General features: G+C 46.3%; 1 protein-coding gene across 9 annotated transcripts in view; it reads left to right on the forward strand.

The window, feature by feature from the left end:
- LOC122732845 (myosin phosphatase Rho interacting protein) overlaps positions 1-12149 on the forward strand; it is a 252893-nt gene that overhangs the window by 160536 nt on the left and 80208 nt on the right. For all 9 annotated transcript variants that reach the window (XM_043973249.1, XM_043973281.1, XM_043973272.1 and 6 more), the window contains exon 5: positions 6986-7070. In XM_043973249.1, the coding sequence (XP_043829184.1) occupies positions 6986-7070 (85 nt within the window). The remainder of the gene's footprint in view (positions 1-6985; positions 7071-12149) is intronic.

Consider the following 12149-nt stretch of genomic DNA (forward strand, 5'->3'; position numbering starts at 1 on the left):
AGTACAACAGTCAACTCTACCACCCATTTCCCACAAAAAAGTGACAAAAGAGATTAAGTCTAGGAATAAGAGTCAGGAGACCTCTGTTCTAGTCTTAGCTTGGCTAGTAACGACCTCTATGACCCTGAGCAATAGCCTTCCTGGACCTAAGTTTTGTCTGTAAAAATGAAAAGATTGGACAGCTCTCTCTGATTTGTATGTAGTCACCTTCTGTCCTTCACAGCTCTCCCTCGACAACCTAGGTCTGTGGAGACATTTCATGGGTCTATGAAGTTGGATTGGAGAAGGGAAAAAAAGATCTTTATTTTCAGTAATCTGTAACTGAAATTTAGCATTTCTGGTAATAATTCTTATTTATTTATTTTTTTTTTTAGTGAGGCAATTGGGGTTACGTGAGTTTCCCAGGGTCACACAGCTAGTAAGTATCAAGTGTCTGAGGCCGGATTTGAGCTTGGGTACTCCTGAATCCAGGGCCAGTGCTCTGTCCACTGCACCACCTAGCTGCCCCAATAATAATAATTATTAATTGGCATTTATATAAGTTTGCAGATTGCTTTATATATATTATTTCATTTTATCTTTATAATAACCCTATGAGGTCATACAACTAGTAAGTGTATAAGATCAAATTTGAACTTGGGAGTCAGCTAGGTGGCTCAGTGGATAGAGCACTGGCCCTGAAGTCAGGAGGACCCAAGCTCAAATCCGGCCTCAGATACTTGATACTTACTAAGTGTGTGACCCTGGGCAAATCACTTAACCCCAATTGACTCACTCACACACACACACACACACACACACACACACTCAAAATTCAACTTGGATCTTCCTATGTCCAGGTCCAGTACTCACTTTGTCATCTAGCATGAATGTAGGCCACAGACCATAGTATAATTAGTATTACTTATGATTTTGTTAGCAACAGAAATCACAGATATTTTCATATTATATTAGGGTTATTGCAGATACATTGAATATCATTGATGCTCATTATTCAAAATTCTTGGGTAGCTAAGTGGTCCAAGCCTCTAAACGAATTCTGAACTACAGAACCTACAAAAAGACAGAGACACAATCTTCCAACCTGAGATAATTTAGAAAACTTCGGGAAAGGTCGGTCTCACTCGGGCAAAAAGGGAGCAGAGTACAGCGCAGCATGGAGGGGGTCGGAGCAAGTCAGCAGGAAGCTCTAGGCCACACCCAAGCAACTGAGGCCCCTTGATACTGACCCAGCAATCTGGTGGCACGGCAGGCCAGTGGTGAGATCTACCAGCACCAGCTAAGAGGGCGGGCTACCAGCTAGAAGGCATTTAAAAACATGCTTCTGAGGTGTCCTTAGTCTTCACCGGTTTTTCCACAGGGATTTGTGACACACAAAAAGGTGGATAAGTTCTTCTCTAGAACTGCTCTTCCTACAGGGGTTTGCCCTCAAACTGAGCCCTAGTTGTCTAGGAGTCCCCCGACTAGTTCCTCTCACTCAACCAGGCCTGCCCTTCTAGTCTTTTGGACCTTTCTGGAGATCCACTTTGGTAGAGAGGAAAATGGATTGGATTTGAAGTCAGAGGAGCTGTATTCAGTTTCTGGATCTGTGACCTTGGACTAGTCATTTAACTTCCTCAGGGCTCAGTCTCCTCATCTGTAAAATGAGGAAATTGGATGGGATGGCCTCAAAGGGTCTTTCCCACTATAAATTGATACTGCTGTTGTTTTTCCTCTAATCAAAAATTACCTTTTTTTTTCATTAGTGTCAGACAGGAGGTTACTTAGATAGTCGCCCCATTAAGGTGTTTGTATGTACTAATTTATCAATATGTTACTCTTCCAGTTTATACAAGTGGGGGCCCCTGGTGTTGTAATTAAAGTGTACTCAAAAGAATTACTTCTAGAGCTCAAGATTACAGTCACTCTGGCCATACATGTCATATCACATCATGGCAGCTCACCCCTTAGGAGGCACTCAGAATGAACTGGGCAGAAGGTGGGCGTCAAGGAGAAGTGGCAGAGGGGGCCCTAGAGCCTGCCTCACAGAGAATCCTCTCTCATCTAGCTTATAAGATTAAAAAAAAAAAGTTGGGGGTGGGGCAATGAGGGTTAAGTGACTTGCCCAGGGTCACACAGCTAGTAAGTGTCAAGTGTCTGAGGCTGGATTTGAACTCGGGTCTTCCTGAATACAAGGCTGGTGCTTTATCCACTGCACCACCTAGCTGCCCCCTCTTTATAAGATCTTTGAAGATGACTTAACCAGCTTTCTGTTTTCTGAGTATATGCAGAGGGGTTGGCAGGCATACTCAGCCCCAGGCCCTTTGTGCAACATCAGTATTTGGTCCTTCAGCTCTCGGTCACTGAATTTTCTGGTTTAGATCAGACCCCTTCCCTTGTGATTCTCAGCCAGTATAGCAAGGACTGGATTTGGAATCAAGTAACCTGTGTTCAAATCTTGTCTTTGTGCCTTCCTTCCTAAAACACTTAACCTATGTGGGCCTTAGTTTCCCTATTTGTAAAAGGAAGTGGTTGGCTTAGATAACCTCTAAGACCATCTCCTATGATACTGTTATTCTGTTCCTGCAATCAAAAACTTTGAGAGAAATCTGGCCAACATCCTCTATCCTTCTGAAGGAAGGAATCCATAGGAAAGGTTATAGGTTGCATAAAATGTTGTCTTCTCTTCTTTCCCCATAAATGTTTTTCTCTTACTTCCTGGGGTTTTGGGTTCAGTTCCAGAAAAGAAACCAGGAAGTACCAGTCCCATGCTGACCGATTAAATGGTCACCATTTGGCAGAAGGATTAGACCATTCTCTGGGGCCCTAGAGACAACCTGTAAGAGAAATAGGTAGGAGTTATAGGGATGAAGATTTTTGTTTAATATAAAGAGAAACATGAGTGGAAGTTCTAGTGGAAAGCTCACTGCCCAGGAGAGTGACAAGCCTTTCAATCTTGCCTCTATAACTTAGTAGCAGTGTGATCACCTTCAAGGTTCTTAGCTTATCCAAACCTCAGTTTCCTCTCCTGGAAAAGGAGCAAAATAGTAACTATTAGCACTCACTTCTTGGCCTTTTTAGGAGGATTAAATGAGATCACATAACTCGCTTTGCAAACCTTAAGGTGCTACATAGATGTCAGCTGTGAGTTCATTATATATTAGAATCATCCAAAAGAGGAATCAGCTGCCCTAAATCCATCACTGTCTTCAGGTGGAGGTTGGAAGAGCCGTCCACAAGGACGTTGTAGACTACGAGATTGCTGACTCATGTAGGGTTTGGACTCAGTGACCTCTGGGGTCCCTTCACACTCTACAATTATATAAGTCTACAAACCATTTATTAAGCATCTACTTTTTGGCAAACACCATGCTAAGCACCAAGGGAGACACAGAGATAATTAAGATACAGTCTCGGACACTTGATGTTATATATGTCTGGGACAGGACAAGTTGTTCTGAAAGCTGCCTGTGCCTGAACTTGCTAGCTGACTAGGGGTCTCCATGCTCAGCCCAGATAGAAGCCTCAAGAAATGTGCCTTCTTTCTAGTATCAGGGTCTCACATTCTTCTTTGGCTTTTTAAAGAGCAGTGGCTTCATGACCCGGATCCCCAGAGGCCGGGCCCTTCAGCATGAGATTGGAAGCTTCTTCCTGCCTCGGCCAGGGTGCTTGCCCTTCCTCTCAGAGGCCTTTTTCCCTGGCTTTGGGCCAGGGTCAGCTCTGCTCTCAAGTCTTCTTTTAAATAAACTCTCAACTCCATTACTCAGTAAGTCTTCTTCCTGCCAAAGGATCCAACAACCGTGGCTTCTGTTCTCAGGACAGAATGGGATCCTGGCTCCAGGGAAGGAGACGAGAAAATGCCTTCTATTTCCTTATTCATACTGTTCAGATTTGTCTAAAGGAGCTCTTTGATCTCAACTGGTTGGGAGAGGCCCAGGCCAGGCCCTGTTCCAGAATCAGAGGGAGTAGGAGAATGGTTTCCCTTGAGGACAAAGTGACTAACTAGAAACTAGCATTATTTATGTATTCATCTATTATCCTTTAGCAGAGCATCTTCTCAGAACCTCATCCTTCTCCACCAGCCGGTCTGAGGAGCCATTGCTTTGTATTTTGTATTGACTAGTCTTTATCCAGAGAGACAGAGGTGGAAGAGCGGACAGAGGACCTCTCTTGAAACCAGGAAGACCCAGATTGGACTGTCCCCTTTGATACGTGACTGTGACCCTGAGCAAGCCACTTAATCTCTCAGTGGTCTAGGCAACTCTCTAAGATGATAGCTTACAGAGAAGATGCTGGCTCATGTACACACAGGGAGAGAGGCCCCTCAGCCTGAAGCTTCTTATACCAATGAAATCATTAGTTCAATCCCTATTCCTATCCTGTCTATCCCAATTGTTTACTCCCTGTACAATGAAAACTCTTTGACAGTAAGAATTTTTGGCTTTGGTGGGGTTTTTTGGTCCTTGTATTCGTAGTATCTAGCATGGTGCTTTGCACTATAGTGGGTAGTTAATAAATGCATATGTAAGTTAAGAAAAAGCTGATGGGGGCAGCTAGGTGGCACAGGAGGATAAACATGAGCCCTAGAGTCAGGAGGACCTGAGTTCAAATATGGCCTCAGACATTTGACACTTCCTAGCTGTGTGACCCCGATTGCCTCACAAAAAACAACCTCCCCCCACAAAAAAAAGAAAGAAAAAGCTGATGGATATGACCAAGTCTTTATTATAAATGTTTACATACAGATAGATTGCTTTTCCAGGCCACACTCTACTTTGTATCATACTTACCCATGTATGTGTCTTCCTCCCCTCCTGAGATTATAAGCTTCTTGAGGGCAGGGACTATGATGTTTTCCAAAGTCCAGTGCTTTACTCTTGCCTTACTTGTGTTATTAAATGCTTGTAGAAAAAAAAATAATAAATGCTTGTAGAACTTAACGGAAGGATTATTTGAGGTCACTAATAGTTCCTTGGATCACAGAACTAGAAGTAAACTTAAATTGCAAAAGGTAGGGTTTAGGTTACATATAAGAACTTGTGATGGGGAGAGTTAGGAACATGTTGAAATGGTTTGCCAGGAGTCATGGACTCCTTATTTCCTAGCAATCTTTTTTTTTTTTTGGTGAGGCAATTGGGGTTGTGACTTGCCCAGGGTCACACAGCTAGTAAGTGTCAAGGGTCTGAGGCTGGATTTGAACTCAGGCCCTCCTGAATCCAAGGCTGGTGCTGTATCCACTGCTCCACCTAGCCGCCCCCTATCCTAGCAATCTTTTTTTTTTTTTTTGGTGAGGCAATTAGGGTTAAGTGACTTGCCCAGGGTCATACAGCTAATGTGTTAAGTGTCTGAGGCAGATTTGAACTCAGGTCCTCCTGAATCCAGGGCCAGTGCTCTATCTACTGTGCCACCTAGCTGCCCCCTATCCTAGCAATCTTTAAGAATTAACATTTGAATTGCAGAAAGCAGAAGCAGGAAAATGATATACACAACAATTAGAGTAATAATTAGAGCAGCTAGGTGGCAACAGTGGACAAGAGTGCCAGGCCTAAGTTCAAATCTAGCCCCAGACACTTACTAGCTGTGTGATCCTGGGCAAGTCACTTAACCCTCATTGTGAAAGGAAGGAAGGTAGGAAGGTAGATAAGTAGGAAGATAGATAGGTAGGAAGGTCGGTAGGTAAAGGAAGAGTGACTGGCCACTGACTGGTAAAGATAAAGAGTAGACTGCATCACCCCTAAGAGTTCTTTCCAATCCGTTGATTCCATCTTTTCTGGGTGGTGGAGACCAAACGGACTTGAATCCACAAGGGCACGAGGACTTTCCTCCTAGACTGCTTGAGCCAGATCTGGAGCCTTCTCTACATGTATTAGCTATTTAATGTTGGTGTTTTTCTGTCCTTTGCAAAAGGCATCGGGATGGTGAAAGTGACCCCTGATACCAAGGATTTCCTGTCTGAATGACTGGAGATGGCCCTAGATGGCTCTAAACTGCTGCTGTAGTCCTGTGTGCTTGCCAAGTCCCAACTAGGAGGGAATTTTTATGGTTGTTATAAGCCCCTGAAATAAGGGTTAGTAATGGAAACACTGACGTGCCCTGAACTCCTAGGGCCCAAGGCTGCTTGGCTCAGGGCTGGGGCCCTGGTGTGGGCTGTCTGTGGTCAGGTTTGCCTTTAAGCTAGTTAGAGGTGCACTTTAGGCCTTGGCTTTACTGTCCTTTTATAGAGGAGCAGTCAGCAGGCCAGAGGTAGGAAGAAAGAACCTTTGGGAGCTAGGTGGGGCCTATGGCCTCAGGCCTAGGAAGCCTCATTCCTGCTCTGGGTATTCTGAAATCACTCTCTGGTAGTGACGTTTCTCCCCACTCCATCTTGGACTAGCACAGCTCCTTGCCCCCAGAGGCCTAGAAAAAAAACGGACCATCTTAGCTGCTAGTTCTTGCCCAGGCTGTACTGCCAGGCAGGCCTTGGCAGGCCCAGGGTTGAATGACTCTGCTCAGTAGGCTGAAGATGTATGCCTGTTGTGCCAGGCTTCTGGGGGGAGCTTCCCAGGGTGAGATAGGCAGGGCTTGTTGGTATTATTGGTCTTCTAGGTATTGGCCTCCTCCCTCCACCATAATGAAATTGAGGTTGCAGTTGGGCAACTTACCAGTGGTCTTTTGTGGTAACCTCCCCTTTTCTATAGAATATAGACTATAGGGATAGCAGTGGACTGTTCTTTAATGTGTCCAGGAGATGTGTGAGTTACAGTGGTAGGCTATGATTCTTTAATATTGAGAGAGGGGCAGCTAGGTGGCACAGTGGATAAAGTACCGGCCCTGGATTCAGGAGGACCTGAGTTCAAATATGGCTTCAGACACTTGATACTTACTAGCTGTGTGGCCCTGGGCAAGTCACTTAACCTTCATTGTCCCTGCAAAAAAACAAAACAAAACAAAACCAAAACCAAAACCAAAACCAAAAAACATTGAGAGAAGCCAGGAGAGCCTTACCCATCATCTCTGTTCCCTGTAGGTGGCTGGAGATGCTCATCGTCTACCCTAGGACCAATAAACAGAACCAGAAGAAGAAACGGAAGGTAGAGCCTCCAACTCCTCAGGTGAGTAGCCTGCCCCAATTTGTTATGGAGAGGGTCTGAGGCACAGGTATTGAGGAGAACTCAGATCACAAGCTCCCTTTGGCAATCTGAGAAAGCCTGTGGACCCTTCTTCAGAATAACGGTGTTTTTGTTTTGTTTTTTGTTTTGTAAATCAGAATTGAAGGAAATGCTCAATTTCAGTTAGAGGTAAATCAAAATGAAGATGTGCTTCTGTTTTTGTTTTTTTAATAATTGTTGTTGTTCCCATGAAGCTTATGGACCCCAGCTTGAGAACCTCTGGCCTAAACGTTTCTTTTTTCACCGGAGAGCCCTGGGGAACCATAAGAGGCTTTAGACACTTCAGTGCTTAGGGGAGCTGGAGAAGTGCTGCTAATTGGGGCTCTCAATCAGTGTAGGACAGCGGAGCATCTTCTTGCTAGGAGTTTAGGGGGAGGGGAGAAAAGCTCCCTAATGCTTTTAGTTCTTCGTGTTCATTTCCATCTATCCCCACTATAGAATTGACTAGGTGGCCTGAATTTTTCTAATGAGAGGAGCCAGTGGGATGAGGCTGTCTGCCCCTGGAACACTCTCTGCAGCCTTATTCTTGCTCCCCACCCTTTCCTGTCCAATCTCACCTAGGCCATTGTATCTTAGTATGAATTCTCTTGGGGTAGGGGAAAATAAATGAGGAGTAGGGGGGAAGTTTGGAGCCAGGAGCCGGGAAGTTTGCCTTAGGGCTCCCTGAATGAAAACTCATCTGGTTCTCCACCTCTGTTTCTAGAGAATGCAACATGGGGCTTGTCCCCCACCCCCACTCTCCAGCTGCCTCCAAGGATGGGGTGAGAGCTGGGCTCATGAGGCCTGTGATGATGGCGGGTTTGAGGAGAGGGGTAGGCTCCTCAAAAAAGCAGCTCTGGAAAGAATTTGGCCGGCCTCCACCTTCCTTGCCGGAGATGAGATTGGAGATAACTGGATGGGACTGGGGGAGGGCTGGGAGAGAGAACTTCACAGAGCTCAGGGCCTAGCTGGAGTGTCAGGGGACTAAGTGCTATGCCCTCTGGGGACCTGACCCAGCTCTGTGCTCTCTGACTATAAATGGTAAAAACTGGCTGTGACTCACTCCCTCCTTCACTCCCTTCCTCCCTGAGGCTCCCACATGGCCTGAGGGGGCGGGGCGGGGGTGGGAATCCCACCAGCTCAGATTTCTTCTCAGTGGCTGCAGTCCTTGAGTTCTGGAGGACTAAGCAGGCTTTACATCTGTTTCCTCATCTGTAAAATGGGGATAATGATATCATCTACCTCACAGGGCTGTTGTGAGGATCAAATAAAATATGTAAAGTGCTTTGCAAAGCTTAAAAGTGCTATATAAATGTTAGCATTTATTATTAGGCTTAGCCTTCAAGATGTAGCGACTGGAAGCAACCCAGGGTACCCGGCATTGGCTGGCTGGTGCTCTCTCCCTCTCTCCTTTCCTTCTCCTCTCCCTCTTCCCACCTCCCCCCCTTTTCCTCTCCCTCCTCTTATACACACTCCTGAATTATTTCCCAATTATTTCCCTTCTCTACTCCACCTCACATATTTTCTGTGTCTTCCTGCTGCCCTTTAAGGGTGGTAGGTCCCCATAGGAGAATCACTGCCTTTCTTTCTCTCTGAGCTTTCTTTCTTCCCCTTGCTAGGCCTTCCAACAGAAGCATAAAAGTGAGAGACCTGAGCCTGTAATAGCTGCCTCTGGCCCATTCCTCTCATGTTCTCTGGTGTGTTCTCTTCCTTTTTCCTTCTTTTCTCCATTTCGTGTCTTTTTCAGTTAGAGTGTGTGTGTGTGTGTGTGTGTGTGTGTGTGTGTGTTTGCGCGTGTGTACGTTTGTGCATGTGTGCATGTTTGTTTGTGCATGTGTATCTACCTGTCTGCGAGCCCCTAGCACTGTGCTAAACACTTTATGATTATCTCATTTGATCCTCACAGCTCTAGGAAGTAGGTAGCTACTGTGATCCCCGTTTTACAAATGAGGAAACTGAGATAGAGGTCAAAGATCTTGCCCAGGGTCATACAGCTAGCAAAGTGTCTGAGGGCTTCCTGATACTGGGCCAGGCACTCTAACTACCATGCTATTCAGCTGTCGGATTCTCTACCTCCTTTAGGGATCAGATTTCCATATCTCACTTCTATCTTCCTCAAACTAGGGGTTGAGTAATCACAACTTTATTCTATTATGGATTCTACCGGCTTTGGCCTTCCCTAGGCCTAAATCTGTCCCCGTGGCCCCTGACCTATCCACAGAAAGATGTGGGTTTCTCTTTCCTGCTCTGGACTTGTCTCCGGGTACTGCCTCTCCCTCCTACCCCATGTCTTGCTTCTACAACAAGTATGTACAGTTTAGGGGGAAAGGAAGTGAATCTTTAGAGAATGGAGAAGAGGGGTCCTGTGAGATTGGAGGACAAAACTCCATTGCCCTGGGTACCTCCTCAGTGCCCTGGTAGGGAGACAGTGGTCCTGAGTTTCCCCTGTGTTACATGCCAGGGTTAGGTAAGAATGGGTACCTGCTCTGATGCTGCGCTGTTCAGTTCCCTTTTTGAGGGGAAAGGCCAAGGGGGAGTTTTTGGATGCTGTGTGCATACAGTGGATCTCTCCCTCTTGAAGCTAACTCTGTAAGGTGGGACTAATTTCTTTGGGGGGATAGAGTAAGGAACTTGAGATGTTCCCGGAAGAGTCCCTTCCCTGCCTAGGGAACCATCTCAGAAAGTAAAGGTATTCTAGGTTTAGTCATCCTGTTGGATAGATGCTAAAGCAGTCAGGTTGAGGAATGGGGGGTCATGCTGACTTGGCACCTTTCCTGCTTGACTGAAAGTGGGGCTCCATGGAACTGCAGCCTGGGGAGCAGAAGTTAAGCACATAGCCGCTCTCCCCCCCCCCCCCCAGCCTTGTCCCTCCCCACCCCCGCCATCAAAGCTGCCGAGTTTTGAGAGGAAAAAACCCAGGCAGACTAACATAGTTTAGGGTTATATTGCATTGCTATAGCAACAGCTTGGAAATGGTACAGGAGCTGAGCTCCTGAGCTCCAAATAAGGTAACTATGTGTAGAAAAGACAGATTCAGCCCAGACCAGGGAACGGCCTCCTTCTCCCTGCTCCCTTCCCTACTCTTGCCCAAGAGTGGCCCCGTTTGACCTTGTAAGTTTATTGGAGGGGTGAGGCAGCCCCGGGGGAATGGTCTAACCCAGTTTACCAACCCCAAGAGCTCCTAGACACCAGTTCCCCTTTTCTTCCCTTAGGGCCTCAGTGATTTCTGGGGGCCATAGCCATGGTATGTCCCCAAACCCTCACAATCATGTCGATGGCGCCAATGTCACTGAATGTTTGTAGGTGTTTGCTTTACGGGCTTCTAAACATAACTGGGAGACTTCTCTCCTCCTGCCCCTGCATCTTAGAGACTGTGCAGTGATAACCATTCTGTGGAAGAAGAGTCAGAGAGAGGCAGATGACTGCAAGGGAGCCTGAGCCAACTGAGCCCACTGTCTGTCTTCCCCTGCCCCTTCCAACTCTGTAGGCACCTCTCATACTGGACACACAAGTTGCTAACACAATGTTAAGGGCCTGGTGTGGAGCCCAGGGGGGCAGAACTCAGCATTCCTAACCCAAGTTTCGTCAAGCACCATAGAGGGCCATAGGGTGAGGCTCAGACTCAATGGAGATGCCAACCAGGTTCTCTGTCTCTCCAGATTCTTGGGAATCCTGGCATAGCTTATAACCTTGTCTGACTCTTGTCACAGGGCCAAGACCGACTCTGGGACAAGTTCAATAACAAATCAGTGAGTCTTGTTTGGTCTCTCGTGTGCTGGAGTGGTGGGTGGTAGTATGGGGGAGGGATTCAGAGAGAAACTAGACATGCTCCCTGCCCTCAAGGAGTTTACCATGTATCTGGGGAAACAATACAGAAAAAATTAAGGAACAAGTGTTAAATATTAGTAAGTGATTTTTAAAATTAAAAAAAATTAGGGGGTGGGGTGGGGCAGTGAGGGTTAAGTGACTTGCCCAGGGTCACACAGCTAGTAAGTGTCAAGTGTCTGAGGCCAGATTTGAACTCAGGTCCTCCTGAATCCAGGGCTGGTGCTTTATCCACTGTGCCACCTAGCCACCCTCAATATTATTAAGTGATATATCACTTTAGTATGAGTATTTGCCAAATGAGCGATGGAGATGTTAAATGCTAGAGGAATCGAAAGATTAGAGAAGAAGATGTCTGCAGTCTGTGGGGTGGTCTGAGAGAACTTGAAATGAGATGAGTTTAGTTCAGATAGATGTGGGCAGAGGGGGCACTGTGTGGGGAAAGTAGTTTCCAGAGTGAGCTGTGGTGGTGAGCTGGGAGATGTCTGGGTATTGAAAAGCCCAGGAGCTGCTGTCCAAAAGCAGCCTTAAAAAGGACCTTGAGGGGCAGCTAGGTGGCACAATGGATAGAGCACTGGCCCTGGAGTCAGGAGTACCTGAGTTCAAATCTGGCTTCAGATGATTGACACTTGCTAACTGTGTGGCCCTGGGCAAGTCACTTAACCCCAATTGCCTCACCAAAAAAAAAAAAAAAAAAAAAAAAGGACCTTGACCCCACAGCCCCCAAACTGTGACTTAGTTTGTGACTTAGACTTTGATTCCCTCCATCCAAATTCCTTGTTTTGTTCAGACCCTTCCAGTAACAAGGAGAAAACACACATTCTTTCTTTTTCTGTTTGGAGTCCCTCTGCTCCCCCTGCTTTGCTTCCTCCTGTCCTCCAGATCTTCCCTGCCAGCTGCTTCCAAGGACTGTGGCCTCTCTTACTTTTGATCCCTGAAGTTCAGGCACAGAGACTGGGAATGAGGAAACATTATAGAATAAACACCATTATGATGTTGCTTTGGACTTGTTTGATCTTGGCATGACAGGATTTGGACTCTCACCTCACCATTTCCCACATACCTTTTTTGAAAGTGACCCAGAAGGGGAACTCTAACCATCTACTACTACTACACCATCTAGCTGCCCTCCATGTTCTGTTTTTAAAAGAGGCAGAAGTGGGGGCAGCTAGGTGGCACAGTGGATGGAGCGCCGGCCCTGGATTCAGGAGGACCTGA

Source organism: Dromiciops gliroides, chromosome 1 (genome assembly GCF_019393635.1).
Source record: "Dromiciops gliroides isolate mDroGli1 chromosome 1, mDroGli1.pri, whole genome shotgun sequence".
In the NCBI taxonomy this organism is placed as follows: Eukaryota; Metazoa; Chordata; class Mammalia; order Microbiotheria; family Microbiotheriidae; genus Dromiciops; species Dromiciops gliroides.